General features: G+C 40.6%; 1 protein-coding gene across 1 annotated transcript; it reads left to right on the forward strand.

The window, feature by feature from the left end:
* The first annotated feature begins 1169 nt into the window (after nucleotides 1-1169).
* On the forward strand, nucleotides 1170-14477 carry ddx46 (DEAD (Asp-Glu-Ala-Asp) box polypeptide 46). The gene is made up of 23 exons (XM_086309299.1): nucleotides 1170-1314; nucleotides 1485-1643; nucleotides 2644-2766; nucleotides 3093-3180; nucleotides 3356-3524; nucleotides 3732-3973; nucleotides 4274-4384; nucleotides 4549-4714; nucleotides 4832-4952; nucleotides 5148-5323; nucleotides 5570-5691; nucleotides 7044-7122; nucleotides 8044-8126; nucleotides 8336-8500; nucleotides 8617-8779; nucleotides 9155-9348; nucleotides 9474-9611; nucleotides 9965-10114; nucleotides 10262-10489; nucleotides 10703-10921; nucleotides 13134-13278; nucleotides 13680-13753; nucleotides 13870-14477. The coding sequence occupies exons 1-23, from the start codon at nucleotides 1298-1300 to the stop codon at nucleotides 13915-13917; spliced, it is 3180 nt and encodes a 1059-aa protein (XP_086165425.1). The 5' UTR covers nucleotides 1170-1297; the 3' UTR covers nucleotides 13918-14477.
* The last annotated feature ends 67 nt before the right edge of the window (nucleotides 14478-14544 follow it).

Here is a 14544-nt window from a genome sequence, read left to right on the forward strand (position 1 = left end):
ATCTAATCAGCCAATCACAGGGCAGTAACTAAATCAGAATCAGAATCAGAATACTTTATTGATCCCTGGGGGAAATTATTTTTTGTTACAGTGCTCCATTTTAAACCAACATTAAGACAAGACAGACAATACGCTAACTAAGAATAGTACAATATATACATATATATACATACATACATACATAAGTCACTTATAAATAAATATTTGGAAAAGAAACATGTGTAGTTGTAGCAGCAAACAGTGTGTTAAGTGGATGCGTTGTACAGGTAAATGCCTGTATAGCCATGTAAGCATGGTCAAGCATGTTTGGTTTGGCAGCGTTTTAGACAGGATGTAACCCTAAAGGGTATTTGTGTCTGTAGCTGGAATCAAACCAAAAAACTCTTGCACAATTAAAAGTGTAAGGTCAGAATTTGATGTTAACAACATGAAAGCATGGATCCATTCTGCCTTCAACAGCTCACGCTCCTCTAAGTTTGGTTAGATTTTTTTCCCTAAATACATGAAGTCATTTAAAAACTGCATTTTGTATTTACTTGGGTTATCTTTGAGTAATATTAACATTTGTTTGATGATCTGAAACATGCAGGTGTGACAAATATGCAACCCCCACCCCCCCAAAACTTATTGGAGTTATTTGATCTGCTGTTATACGTCTTGTCTTTACGGTTACTACTCTTCTTTTACTTTACTATTCATGGTTCGTATTGAAATTTAACCAATCTTCTGGCAAATATTTGCTACGTTGAACATTTTGCATTTAGATTCACCCCAGTAGTGACAAAAAGCTGCCATTGGAGGATTTTTTTTAAAAAGTTTTTTTTTTCAAATCCAGTGCGATCTCTCATGTAAGTCTCAGCTTTAAAATGTGGAAGATAACAAGAAAGATAAATAGGTTTTTAATTTATAACTCTGTGGTGGAACCAATAAACCACTGATCCTCCAATTAATACATCTTATATTTAAGAATGAGAGCATTTTAAAATGTTTCAGTTCCACGAAAGATAAAGAGATGAATAAGGTGAAATAAATGAAAATGAAATCATCTTCATAAAGTTCGGGAACCGCTCACAAATGAAAAGCCCTGCGACACAGCCTGTGATAAGGCTGGGGTATTCTGACCTCCCACCACTTGGTGGCGCAGCAACCTTTTACCCGTGGAGTTCAGGAGTTGTAGAGTCGCACTTTTTTTACGTGCGGGTTCAAACACACAAACATCCACTCGACGCGCAAGACTCGTTTATTTTTTGAGAACTAATTTCACTTTTTTTGCGAGACTTATCTGCGTGGGTTCGAGATGGGACGTGAGTCGAGGTATGTCTGGACTTTTACGGTTAGTCTGGTGCTGGTGAATCGAGTGTGACTAACTTCTGTTTGAGGAAGCGATTTTAGATTAGCGTTAGCATGCTGGCTAAAAGCGTACTGATGTTTATGCACGTTAACCAAGAGCTAATCTCTCATATCATGTGTTTTTTAATCAACAGGCATTACCGGAAACGTTCCGCATCTCGGGGACGGTCGGGTAGCCGATCAAAGAGTCGCTCCCCGGACAAGCGCTCCAAGAAAGACGAGCGGAGCCGGAGGGAGAGGTCACGGAGCCGGGATCGCCGCAGGTCGCGCTCCAGAGACAGAAAACGAGCCAGGTGTGTGGTGGTTTGAACTTAAGTTTAAGTGTACACGTAAATAAATACATTTTGAAGTGGACTGAAGTCTTCTGGTGTTTACAGCCTGAACACAAATTGAAGTTTTTGGTCACTCTTTTGATCCGATGTAACAATACTGACTTTCCAACCATATGCAGGCAGAATGACCATCTCTTGCAGACTTGCACAACACTTCCTGACCTATAATACGACGCAACAATACCAATTGCAGTTCTGGGTTCATTTCAGTCACTTTATCTTGCATCTGTTTCAAAAGTCTGACATTGTTTTGGTTGTAGCCTGCCTGTTGTCCCATTTCAGCTTCAGCATGCAGGTATTCTGTTAATAAATCACTCCTGGGGCACTCGCTAATCTCACACTCTTTTGTTTTCCCACTTGCAAAGATGAGTAACTTGACTCGCAAACATTACAGTTCTTGTCCAGAGCCAATGAGAAAAGGTCAATTGTCTGCTTGGAGAGGGGCACATTCTCAATTTTTTTTTCTTCCTTCAGAGACATTAGGACAACAGAGTCCACCAAAAACTCTTTGATAAACATCATCAGACAATAGCCTGCTTTAATGGGGGGAAAAAACAACAGGCTATATGTCCAAGCTATACGGTGATGAACAGAAGCCAAATTTAGTTTTTAACAAAACTGTTTACTGCTGTTGCTCTGTCTGGTAATTATCTTTAATTTCAGTAGAATTGCATCCATTGATTTGAAAATTCTTTTGAACTAAAACTTTCACATGTGTTGAATTTTGCAAATCCAGTAGGACAGTGGATAAAAATCACAGTGATGGCGAAGAATCATTTTGAATCGAGACAATGAAAACTCTCATGCACTTTTTTTATGATACAGTTTTATTATGATTAAGCTATTGTGAGGTTTCCTTTCAGATGCACATCTGCACACTTAAAAAGCTGAAACTGACAAAACTGTTGTCTCCCTGTTGATTTGTCCTTTTACATGTGATATGTTTGCCTTTGGCTTCCAGGCGCTCCAGGAGCAGGGAGAGGAGGAGGTCGAGAAGCCGAGACAGGAGGCGGTCGGGCAGCAGAAGCCGAGCCCGGAGGTCCCGCTCTGGTAGCCCCAGCAAGAGCAGTAAAAAGGATGAAAAGTGAGGCTTTAAATTCCCATCTGTGAAATTGAAAACACACAGAGTCTTCTACTCTGTACTTCCACTGTGTTCTTTTGCTGGCACGCAGAGTCATGTAAAGATGCTATCAGCAGCCAGGATGTGAGGCATATTTTCAGAGCTTGGCGACAGTTAAAAAAAACACCATATAATATATGGAGCTTTCCATTTTTATAAAGATTAAACTGTCCTCTAGAAGTGGTGAACGGTATAGAAGACCTTGGAAATTGGATGGATGGTTTGCTTAATCTGAGCAATTCCATAATCCCATCTATTACACTTTGTCTTATTTTCTTTTTCCCTTGCAGGGCTAAAAGCAAAGAGAAGGACACCCTGGAGCCAATAGCTGAAAAGAAAAAGATTAAAGAGGAGAAAGAAGATGAAAAGGTTGAGGATGTAAGTTGGTTGATATGTTTATTTCTGCTAGCTTGAATGCCATTGTCCTTTCTTCATGTTTTTCTTTGCCCATAGAAAGAACTTTAAAGTGCCTCTTTGTTTGAAATAATAAGCAAGTAAGTAAAGAACATAACGAGAAGTAAAATATTTGTGCTTTTCCTTTGTTTTCATGCAGCAAGACTTTGACCAGAACAAACTGGAGGAGGAGATGAGGAAGAGGAAGGAGCGGGTGGAGAAGTGGAGGGAAGAGCAGAGGAAGAAGGCCATCGAAAACATCGGAGAGATCAAGAAAGAACTGGAGGAGATGAAGCAGGGCAAGAAATGGAGCCTGGAGGACGATGATGGTGAGGAAGTAACTGGAGGAAACACTGTTGAATTTTTACTTTGGACTTCACGAGTAGTTTAAATTGTTTAAACTGTGTCTAACAAAACTTTATCTGTGTGATAAACCAATCAGTCACCCTTTATTTGCTTTAATTTTATCAGCTAACTGACCAATACTTGCTATAGGTTTATCTTTGCCCAGCATCTTAATTAACTCTTCATTTCAGACGATGACGAGGATGGTTCTGCTGTAATGGAGGGAGATGATGACGAGGAGGCGGACGGGAAAGGGGAAAGGCAAGAGGAGTTAAAGGATGGTAAGAAAGAGGGTGATGACGATAAGGACAAGGAGACTCCCATGGAGCAGCAGACAGAGGAGGATGATATAGATCCCCTGGATGCCTACATGGAGGAGGTGAAACAGGAAGTGAAGAAGTTCAACATTGGAGCCATGAAAGGAAATGATAAGGTGAGGACAAAATCCCGCATTTTGCAGTGTTATCCTTATTGCCCAACCCTCCCCAAAGTCATTAGGATCAGCTCTAAAAACACACCTGAACTAAAAATCTTAGAAAAAATGTTCAAATGCAATTGAAGTTTGTCAACATTTTCCTGATGTTTGTGTAGTTGCTATCATTTTGTCTTTAGGTGTTCATCACTGGAAGCGTGTGGCTTTGGGTTTATCATCTACTAGTGTCAGACCAGATGCTGCCTTTATGGATGTTTGTTCTTCTGCTGATGAATATGCGTGTCTTCTCTTCTTCTGCAGAAAGGTGCAATGACTGTGACCAAAGTGGTGACAGTCGTTAAAACCAAGAAAGGACCTCACACGCACAAAAAGAAGGGAGAGCTGATGGAGAATGACCAGGATGCCATGGAGGTGAGATTTTAATGCTTGCTTTGATTATATAATAAAGGTTAAACCTCTTCTCTCGCTGCCCGAGAAGCTGATATGAATGAAACAGAGATCCTCAGTAATTAATCTGCTTTCTGCTGATGGGCTCATCTTTTAACAATCTAAAATGATGCTCATGTGTTTGACAGTACTCATCAGAGGAGGAAGAGGTTGATCTCCAGACGGCTCTGACAGGCTTCCAGACCAAACAAAGGAAGATCCTGGAGCCTGTTGACCACACAAAGATCCAGTATGAATCGTACCGCAAAAACTTCTACGTGGAGGTGCCTGAGCTGGCCAAGATGACTACAGAAGGTCAGTGAGAAAACCATATCTGTTCTATGATAAACGACTTGTCTTTTTCATGCTTAATTACCTGTTTAAAATCTCTTTATTCAATTTGTTTATTTACTTTATTTTAAATAAATACAGAAGTGAATGCGTACAGGCTGGAACTGGAAGGCATTACGGTGAAAGGGAAAGGCTGTCCCAAACCCATCAAGACATGGGTGCAGTGTGGAGTGTCGATGAAGATCCTGAACGCCCTGAAGAAGTGAGTGTGTCTCTGTGTGTGCATGTTTGAAAATCATTGTGCAGTGAGCAGTCTTTTCTCTTTATATAAAATCCATTAATAAGCCAATAAATATGACCATTCATATTCACTCAAGACTAGCCACAAATATATAATTAATATATTGGGATTGCATATGACTCTTTCTGACAAGATGCTCATGGTTTTCTTTTAAAGGCACGGTTATGAGAAACCCACACCCATCCAGGCCCAGGCCATCCCTGCCATCATGTCGGGCCGAGACCTCATTGGTATTGCTAAGACCGGCAGCGGGAAAACCATAGCTTTCCTGCTGCCCATGTTCCGACACATCATGGACCAGAGACCCCTGGAGGAATCTGAGGGCCCAATCTGTAAGCAACAGGAACTTTTATTTTTCCTTTGGGCTTCTCGCTAAAATATAAATAAACTCATCTTTTGATCACATTCAAATAAAAACATATGAATCCTGTCTGATTCCTTTGCTTTTCATAGTCCGGGTTCAGAATCCAACTGTAGGTCAGATGAAGACCAAATGGTCAAGTTTTTTTTCTTTTCTTCCTTTTTTTTTTCCTAACGACAACAATCCAATTATCCTGTTTTTCCTCCCTTTTACACAGCTGTAATTATGACTCCAACCAGAGAGCTGGCTCTGCAGATCACAAAGGAGTGTAAGAAATTCTCTAAACCGCTGGGACTCAGGGTGGTGTGTGTTTATGGAGGCACGGGCATCAGTGAACAGGTAAGTGTGCGCTGTAGCACAACTACATCATTTTAGAGGTTTAATAGACCTATGGTGTCCATCTGAAATAGCAGCTCATGCTTTTCAGTAGAGCCAAAAATGGATTTATATATTGGATGGTAGGGTTAGATTTTGGTATAGACGACTTGAAAGCATGGATCCATCCTGCCTTGCATTAATGATTCAGGCTGATGTTGATGTAATAGTGTGGGAAACTACAATAGGTTGTTTTTAAAAAAACAAACAACAACAAAAGAACAACTGCTGCTATAATAACTGCTTACAGGACTACTGTCAACATTGACAGTATAACACAGGCTTCAGAGCAAATTGTGGTTCCGCTTGTTCCATCCATGTACATGTTTCTGTGTGGACAGTGAGTGGAGAGAAGGGTTTTCACCCACTGCAAAACACTTCCATGCAGTCCTCCAAAATGCCAGTAGTGCATGTCAAAAAATACTGTATATCAACAGCACAAGAAGAGTGGCCCACAGACCGGCTGTAGCACTTATTTGTTCGCTGCCTCAATTGACAAAAAGCTCTGTGCAGGTAGACCGTAGATGGGCCATCCCTGGACTTCCAGCATATTGTGAGCGAGCTCTCCCTGCTGAACCATAAATAAATTCTACTTTAACTTTGAGGTGGAGTAGAAGATTAAACCTGCTTCTTTTTATGGGCAGCAAGGGGGTGATTCCTCCAATTGCAAGAAGATTTTAAGTAGTAGAGTCTGTGCTATAACAGCCCTTGGTTTCCTTTACTCTGTTACCTGTAAGCACTTTCCTGAAGACTTGAGTCTAAATGATGGCCATTCGTCGTCAGAAAGGAGGAATATCCAGGTTATGTTCACTGGCTAACGACTTGGATTATCCAGGCTCTTTACCAGGTGGTGATATCCTCAGTTTGAGTCTCACTTTTCACATCTAATTTAAAAACACCAAGGTGGTGATGTCAAACTGAACGTCACCAAACAGCAGGTGACGACATTGTGGCCGCGTCTACCTTTTATACTATCAAATAACGGCATAAAATACCTACCTAAAATTGGTCTTCTAGACTATTTTGCAATTCTTGTATATATTTAAACAAAAACATGCATGGCTGAGACTTCTTAAAAAATATATTGTAAAATAATTTGAAGAATTTTGGAGGAAACACCGATTTGAGACCCAGTAGCACAAACTTCCAAATTCAAGTTGCTCATTATTGTATACGCTCCTCGTGCACCATAATCACTTTATTGTGTTTGTGTTGGTATTATAAGTGTTTAAATTCTGGACATTGTTCCTCCCTCAAAACTCCTGTAACAGAAAGAAAATGTGTGTTTTTCCTTAACGCTGCCTTCTGTATTATAGATCGCTGAGCTGAAGAGAGGAGCTGAGATCATCGTGTGCACACCAGGAAGAATGATTGACATGTTGGGGGCCAACAGCGGTGAGTTCATCACTCTTGGTCGTGTCGCTTCTCTATCCTTATAGGACATAAATGCAAATCTGCTCATTTGATGCCTTTTCTTGTTGCTTTGCATGGATTAAACAGTATGATACAGTACATAATGAACCAAATCAGTACTACTTACTAAACTGTTGGCATTATTTGACCACCTTTGGGATCACTCATATCTACAAGACTGATGTGTTATTCCCGAAGCTCAGGCCAAGTACAGGTAGGTGGACCTGGTGCTGCCTCCACGGTTCCTCTGACTTAAAGCAGGAAACAATCGTAATGTTTGATAAGTGTATCATAACATGGATGTAAGGTGGTCAGGGGTATGCACTGTATTATATCAGAGTTTTGCATCATGTCAGGTTATTTTGACTTAATGTGCTGCTTCTGGGAGTAAATATGATTGTAGAGTCCTGCGCAGCACTGAGCCTTTGCATAGAAATGTGAAAAAAACACTATTAGTGTACTTAGAAAGTAGCTATTACATGTGTGTAGCAGTTAGTATGATAGAAGGGGTTTCTTGTTGCTTCCACACATGCGAGGTAATCTGTAATATGTTTCCCTTGTAGGTGAAAAGGCGCTCGCTCAGATAGTGCTTGATGTGGCTCCATCTCTTGTATTATATGTTTTACAGGTCCCAGTTGCCCCTGAGATGGTACGCAAGACGAGCAAAGAAATGAACAGCCTAAAATACCAATGCAATAAAACTCTGGCCACTTGAAAAATGTGCTGAAATTAGGATGCCTTGATTTATTGTCCAGTTGTATCAAGTAGTTGTATCATGGAAAAAGCTTTTCTGTGTTTTGTTAGACTAGTTTCATGTGATGTGAAGAAGGCAGGATGCCTGTTAAGCCTTGGCGTTGTTCATATTTAACTGATTTCCTTATGCCCGTCTTCCTTAATGTGTAGGTCGGGTAACCAACCTCCGCAGAGTCACATATGTGGTCCTGGATGAGGCAGACAGGATGTTTGACATGGGCTTCGAGCCACAGGTGGGGGATCATACATTAACATACAGCTTTTCATGCATCAGTAGCATCAAATGAAGCATTTTTAGTGTATAATGTTTAGCACTTGAGGAACGGTTGTCACAATAATGTTTTATAAAGCCAGGACAAATCAACTTTGAACCTGCAAAAGAAAATGTTCAGTGACAAAAATTCTCAGATATATTTTTTTCCCCCTCTGATTCACACACCAGGTGATGCGTATCGTTGACAACGTGCGTCCAGACCGTCAGACGGTCATGTTCTCAGCAACTTTCCCCAGAGCCATGGAGGCGCTGGCTCGCAGGATCCTGTCAAAGCCCCTGGAGATCCAGGTGGGAGGCCGCAGTGTCGTCTGCTCTGATGTGGAGCAACACGTGGTAAGCCATTTATGTTACATCTCACTAAACAGTAACTTTCCCTTTCAGTTTCTCTGCTTACTAGTTCAGTTTTAATTCCCCCCCTTTTTAAAAAGTATCTGTTTTTATTTCTGCAGCTAGTAATCGATGAGGACAAGAAATTCCTGAAGCTGCTGGAGATTCTGGGTCACTACCAGGAAAAAGGATCTGTTATCATCTTTGTGGACAAACAGGAGCACGCAGACGGACTGCTCAAAGACTTGATGAAAGCCTCGTACCCCTGCATGTCTTTACATGGAGGTAGTGAGCCACACTTTGACTTTGACAGCCATATGATGAATAACAAAGCTACTGTGACATCACCCTCTGGTTTCTCAAGTCTCATTTAGAAGCCTCATTAGTTTTTTTTTTGTTTTTTTTTTCATCATATTGAATCTTCATTGGCTAGCAGATTGTCAATCACTTTTCAATTTCAGGTATTTGGGATGATCTGGTCTGTTTAAACAACGACCAGGAATATTAAAAAGTCTCATCAAACCACATGAATTCATATTTTTTTTTGTCCTCCTAATGTGAATATACAATCAGTCAGTTTTATATCTGTCAGTTATATTTTTAGGTTTCTGTTCTGTTATGGCCACATTTACTACAAATTAGTAATTCTGTGTCTCCAAGGAATCGATCAGTACGACAGAGACAGCATCATCAACGATTTTAAGAATGGAGCGTGTCGTCTGATGGTCGCCACCTCTGTGGCAGCCAGAGGCCTTGATGTGAAGCAGCTGATCCTGGTGGTCAACTACAACTGTCCCAACCACTACGAGGACTACGTTCACAGGGCCGGGCGCACGGGCAGAGCAGGCAACAAGGTCAGCCCCTTTAAAGGGAGCTCATTTAATTTTAGACATCAAAAACTAGGAAATTTGTGTTGACATTTGGGGTGTTTTGTTTTTGGTGGTAATCATGTTTAAATCTGTACACATTTGCTTCTCAGGGATACGCCTACACGTTCATCACGGAGGATCAGGTTCGCTATGCTGGCGATATCATTAAAGCTCTGGAGCTGTCGGGCTCTCCGGTCCCACCAGAACTGGAGCAGCTTTGGGCCTCTTTCAAAGACCAACAAAAAGCGGTAAGATAAAGACCCGCAGTAGGCAATCGTATATTTTAGCAGTACTTACTGCCAGGGAGAAACGTATGTTGAAGTTTCTGAAGGTATTAGCAACGTCTTTCTGCACATGTAATGCATCAGCTTAAATATCATGTTCATTTTTATGCTTTCTTTGCAGTTACATGGTGCTAGTTTGTTGCTTCTATACTTCGTATTTCATTTGTTTATTGTTTTCTTATATTGTAAATGCTTAACATTAATTGGGATAAAATTTGATCTTTGGTGTCTCAGTTAGTAAGCAGATTGAAAAGGATCTAGAAGAACAATGTGACAAACTTGAAAGCTTCTTTCTTTCCTCCCTTTGCTCTGTGCAGGAGGGTAAGACCATTAAGAGCAGCAGTGGTTTCTCAGGAAAAGGCTTCAAGTTTGATGAGACTGAGCATGCTCTGGCCAATGAGAGGAAGAAGCTGCAGAAAGCTGCTCTCGGTTTGCAGGACTCTGACGATGAGGACGGAGCCCTGGATGTGAGTAACTTTTAAATAATGGAGATTTAAATTTTTTTATTTAAATTATTTACTTACCTCTGCTAAGCTGCTTGGCTTCAAGTTTTTTTTGTCCTCTAATTGCAGTTCTATTATTATTAAACATGTTTAACTGTTATTCCTTCTTAGATTGAGGAGCAAATCGAAAGTATGTTTAATTCCAAGAAGAGGGTGAAGGATCTGTCTGCTCCGGGCGCGGCTGCTGGTCCAGCTGGAGCTGTTGCCGCCACAGCGGCTGCCCCCGGAGGTTTGCCAGGACTCGGGCCTACGTCTGCTGGTAACATCCAGAAATTGGAAATGGCCAAAAGGCTGGCGCTCAAGATCAACGCTCAGAAGAACCTGGGCGCTGAGGCTCAGGTACGTCAAGACTCCAGTGCCACCGTGAAGTGGACGGTTGTGCACGTATTCATGACACAGCTGAGATTGCTGGACTTGTGATTTTTCAGACTAACCACTTAGGTTTAATTTTTATTGTGTCCAATACTTAGTACCCACAAAAATCCTAGGACCTCAGCTAGTAATTAAAACTTTGTTTGCATTGTGACAATTACAATTACTCTGTGTCTACAGGATGTAATGCAGCAGGCAACCAACGCCATCCTGCGGGGCGGCACCATCATGACCCCCTCAGTGTCAGCCAAAACCATCGCAGAGCAGCTGGCAGAAAAGATCAATGCAAAGCTCAACTACACCCCGGTGGAGAAGCTGGAGGAGGAGCGGCAGGCGGCTGAGCAGGCTGAGACAGTCAGGAGATATGAAGAGGAGCTGGAGATCAACGACTTCCCTCAGGTCAGCGGCACACAGCGCAGGGCTGTACTGAAATATTCAGCAAGGATCAGTTTTATTTTTGCTCTTTGTTTTTTGGACTCAGGTTTTCTTTTCACAGCCGCTGGGTTTCAGTAGTTTAACTCGACTAAGTCATTTCTCCAAAACAGCATAGGGAAGGAATCATGAATCTGGATGTTGTTGCTGTGTATTGTCACCAGGGGTCTGTGTCAAAAATATGGGGATCAACTGTCTGCATGCTAGCTTATTTCTGTTTGTGCTGTTGTTGGATTGTTAGCTTAGCCCGTGCTGCTGATAAGCCAAGCCAACTTCCTTTAAAGCACTTTAAAAAACAGCAACCACTGATAAAACCTCAGGATACAAAAATAAAGATATGTTAGAATAAAATAAATAGAATTAAAATTACAATGTAAAATAAAAGCATCAAGACAGAATTAAACACGAGTAAAAATTTAAAATCAAAACGTAAAATCAACATCTCACACTTGGGAAAAGCCAAGATGAAGAGGTGGGTCATAAGCGCAAACTGGTAGTGAAGAGGCCTGTCTTTTTAACAGCAAAGAATTCCTCAGTTTGGGAGCCGCCATGGCAAATCCCTGTTCTCCCGAGCCTCCACTGTGTCCTCGGCACATCCAGGAGCAGCTGGTCTGCTGATTTGAGCAACTGGGAAATAAAACAGCTCAGATGTCGTGTGGGGCAAGGCCGTGTAAGGACTTAAAAATGAGTAAAAGACCAAACAGAAGACAAATCAAAACATAAAACAAACTTTTGCTTTTGCATTTTTTTTCCTGACTACTTCCTGTTAAACGGAGCTCTACTATTGCTCCCTTTGTTTTTCAAGCCCACTTTAAAAAAAAAGAAAGAAAAAAACCCCAAAACTATTATTATTTAAAACTTTTCAACAAATTTACAGACATGTAAGACTAACCTGCAGCTACCTGGTTAGCCATACATTTGTATATAAATAACGAATGCGTAATGGGGAAATCTAAGGATCATAATACATCATAAGGCGATAAAACAACATCATCAATATGATTATTTATTGATTCCTTTGGTGGAAAGTTATCCAGACATAAGGTCATATGTGAGTGTTGACGATCCACCCTGTCACACCCTGTCTGTTTCCATCCAGTAGTTTTGCATGTGTTGACATTCCCAGCAGACATAATGCTCTGCAGTTTGGGAGCCACAATTCCTCCAACACCCAGATTTACTATTATTAAAGTGTACTTTCATGTGGGGAGCAATAACAAAAATCCAGCAAAATTCCTTCAAAAGTTATTTTTCCTGCCAAATGCACAGATATCCTGTCATTCTTTTTGCATTATTGTAAGACCTCCTTCTTCTCTCATCTTGCTTTTTATACGTTGTGTTGAGTGAACGTTGCTAAAACCCCTATAAAACTGAGAGATGATTCCCATTTTAGAGTCTGCTCACTTTTTAGTCTGCAGGCATTCTACCCATACATACCAGAAGTTCCACTTTACACGTCTTTGAGTGTTTTCTTTGCTTTCTTTTTAGTGATTTTCACACCACACCAAACCCATCTCCTGGTTGTGGTTTCAAGTGAAACGCGTTCAAGTTTTTCTAGCATAGACGTTGTTTCTCTAAGTGTTTATGTAAGACTTACACTGTCGCTTTTTTTAGCAATGCAATTTCAGATTTAAAGTTGGAAAGCCATTTGTACTTTTTTTTAAAACATCTGTGAATGTGTGTTCCTGATTTGCTTACACGTAAGTCTTGATTATTCTCCATTGCGAACACGGATGCAGACAGCTGGAGACCTGAGGGCCTAGTAGTCATTCCTGTTATACTCCTTTAAAATCCACCTCTTGCATGTAGTTGGTGCATCATGATGTAAAGTCTAACATATGCAAATTTGAGTGGAAAATTAAGCAAATCCATCTATTAAAAATACTTGACATTAAAATCCTCGACTTCTTTAAGCTACTAAGAAAATAACTTTCTTTTAATCTCTGATTAAAAAAGCTAAGCTGTTCTAATTTTTGGCAAAATGTTTATGCTCAATACAAATGCTTTTTGTCCGGGAGAGGGGCTTATCTTTTAGATGACAGATGCTTAAACTGAGCGTTTTGTGTTTTTTGTCACGACTGATTAACAATCAAGAATCCCAAAGTATTTTGTTTCTTCCTCTGAACATAAAGCAGACAAAAAAGGGCTTATAAAATCTTCCTTTTCTTCCTTCCCTCAGACTGCCAGGTGGAAGGTGACATCTAAAGAAGCTTTGCAGAGGATCGGTGAATACTCTGAAGCTGCCATCACCATCAGAGGAACGTACTTCCCTCCAGGCAAAGAGCCCAAGGAAGGAGAGCGCAAGATCTACCTGGCTATTGAGAGTATGTGTCAAAGAACGTCTGTCCTTTTTTTTTTTTTTTAAGTCCTGACACCTGATATAACAAGATATTTTTAGGGCAGCTGTACAATTGCTGAACTCTAAGGTTCAGTGAACACGAACAATGAACATGATAACTTGAGAACAGCACAACGCAGGAAGTTTATAAACTAGTTATCACACGGAGCAGATAATCTTGACTTTTCAAGTTTTAAAGAAGGAAAAAAAGCTTTTGTTGGCTTAAATCATGCTGTTAAAAGTGCCTCTTGCAAAATACAACTCCTCCCTCCCTTTTGGTATTTTTTTTTTTTAATTACCTCGAAGGCAATGAATTTCCTAATGGGGTGTCCAGTTTCCTTAACAGAGCAGCCTATACTGAATATTAACATGTTATTTGTGTTGTAGGTGCAAATGAACTGGCTGTGCAGAAAGCCAAAACAGAAATTACACGGCTAATCAAGGAAGAGCTCATCCGATTAGTAAGTATCTTTTTGCTCACACATGTTAAAACATGTCATCCACTCTTATTATGCAGTGACTTTATGCCGAAAATGTTTAATTTTATTTCCCGTTTCTTTCTTTTTTCCCCCCCCAGCAAAACTCCTACCAGCCGACGAGCAAAGGCCGGTACAAAGTGCTGTAGAGGATGAACCGAGGCACACCGGAGGAGCTTCCATTCCTCATCTCCACAGTTTCATCCAAGTTGTTGAAGAATATTTTAGTCAATATTTTTTGTAATGTGTCCAACTTTAGTTGCATTTTGTTTGTTTGCATTTTTGACCCCCCTCCCCCCCCCCCTCCCACGCACGCACGCACACACGCACACACACACATATATGTCCAATGATTTTTATACCATCAAACCAGCACAATGCTGCAGTGAACTATCCACAATATGTCTTTAAGTATAAGACCTGGTTTCATTAATAAGATGTTTTTAGTCACATTTATGTAGGAACACCACACCAACCATCATCTTTATGAAAGATCCCAAGAAAACAATGTTGCTAAGAAAATAAACTTGTTTCCAGTCTGTTAAGGTGCTTCGTATTTGTTCAGACTGCTAATGTTAATTATTTAATAGCAGTTCTTTGTATATTATTCATCAGTGGTGGGAAGTGATGCTTGGTGAGCATTAAAACTGCTTCATGGCTCGGTTTCAGGATAATAATCTGAAAAATAAAGTCGTTTTTTGAGCCTTTACTCTCGCTTGTTTGGTGAAAATTAGAATTTTCAGGACTTGAGAGACAAAAAAAGCGTTTTCCGTCGT

The sequence above is a fragment of the Aulonocara sp. 'chitande type north' Nkhata Bay genome, linkage group LG10, assembly GCF_057382095.1.
Source record: "Aulonocara sp. 'chitande type north' Nkhata Bay isolate Kocher_YH1m ecotype deep benthic linkage group LG10, A_spYH_male_GT1.1, whole genome shotgun sequence".
Classification (NCBI taxonomy): Eukaryota; Metazoa; Chordata; class Actinopteri; order Cichliformes; family Cichlidae; genus Aulonocara; species Aulonocara sp. 'chitande type north' Nkhata Bay.

Coding starts and splice junctions, on each gene's coding strand:
- ddx46 (XM_086309299.1), top strand. Junction 3,974..4,273: donor CCATGAAAGGAAATGATAAG/GTGAGGACAAAA, acceptor CTTCTTCTGCAG/AAAGGTGCAATGACTGTGAC. Junction 10,922..13,133: donor AGATCAACGACTTCCCTCAG/GTCAGCGGCACA, acceptor TCCTTCCCTCAG/ACTGCCAGGTGGAAGGTGAC.